This window comes from Elephantulus edwardii, unplaced genomic scaffold (assembly GCF_000299155.1).
Source record: "Elephantulus edwardii isolate Elephantulus edwardi_28Jun2011 unplaced genomic scaffold, EleEdw1.0 scaffold00102, whole genome shotgun sequence".
Taxonomy (NCBI): domain Eukaryota; kingdom Metazoa; phylum Chordata; class Mammalia; order Macroscelidea; family Macroscelididae; genus Elephantulus; species Elephantulus edwardii.
The window spans coordinates 9,941,300-9,942,177 of NW_006399852.1; the positions used below are offsets into that span (position 1 = coordinate 9,941,300).

An 878-nucleotide genomic window follows, 5' to 3' on the forward strand; every position below is an offset into this window, starting at 1 on the left:
CCTGAACAAAATGACTAGGCGTTTCACTGCACACTGAATGGATCTGTCCGTTTATTATCGGGATTATCTTGGCTAAAGGCAAGCTGACACTGGAGAGACTGGAAATCATCGAAGCAGTAATTAATTTCTGAAATGGCCTTACAAGAATTGAACATTTTAATTATGAAAGTTATACAAAATTGGTGAAAAGAGAGCTATACATCAAAGGAAACAAAAGCCACACACTTCTGATCACCCAGAAGCAACACCTACAATTGACATTAAGGTTTCTCTGTAACACACATACACACCACGTACAGTCGGGTTAGTTGACTCTGCCTCATAGAGGAACTGTATGCCCGTGAGGGCTCGACAGCCTGTAAACGTTACAGGAGCAGATCACCAGGCCTGGTGCCCCTTGGAGCAGCTGCTGGGCTTGTGCTGCTGACCTTTCAGTTAGAAACCGAGCATTTAACTGTTGGGCCACCAGGACTTCTACAATGGACACTACAGATACATAATACATATGCTTTCTGTTTTATCGTGAAACTACTGCTTTGTCCTAAGTGCACGGCTTTGCATATTGACTAATACAAGCATTTTCCTATTTTAGTAAAAGTTCTTTCAAAGTTTATTTTATGCCCATATTAAAATGAAAATGGTGTCTTACAGTTTCAGTCTGTATTTAGACGAGCAAAGTTGTTTTTCATTTTTCCCCTCCCTACTTCCAGTGAACCTCTATTAGTCTGTGTAAGGAGGAAACTTGGGAGAGATTCTTGCTACTTCCCTCTCCTGTCTATAATTTATCCCTTCACTAGTCCTAGATATTTTTTTTTAATTTTTGACAGTTTTATAACTTTATTTGATAATCAGCTATTTGTTTTCATCCACACTGATGG

The 878-nt window shown here is 39.4% G+C and overlaps 1 protein-coding gene across 1 annotated transcript in view; it reads right to left on the reverse strand.

The window, feature by feature from the left end:
- PEX3 (peroxisomal biogenesis factor 3) overlaps nt 1-878 on the reverse strand; it is a 65,510-nt gene that overhangs the window by 1,181 nt on the left and 63,451 nt on the right. The window contains exon 11 of the mRNA XM_006891664.1: nt 4-98. Within this exon, the coding sequence (XP_006891726.1) occupies nt 4-98 (95 nt within the window). The remainder of the gene's footprint in view (nt 1-3; nt 99-878) is intronic.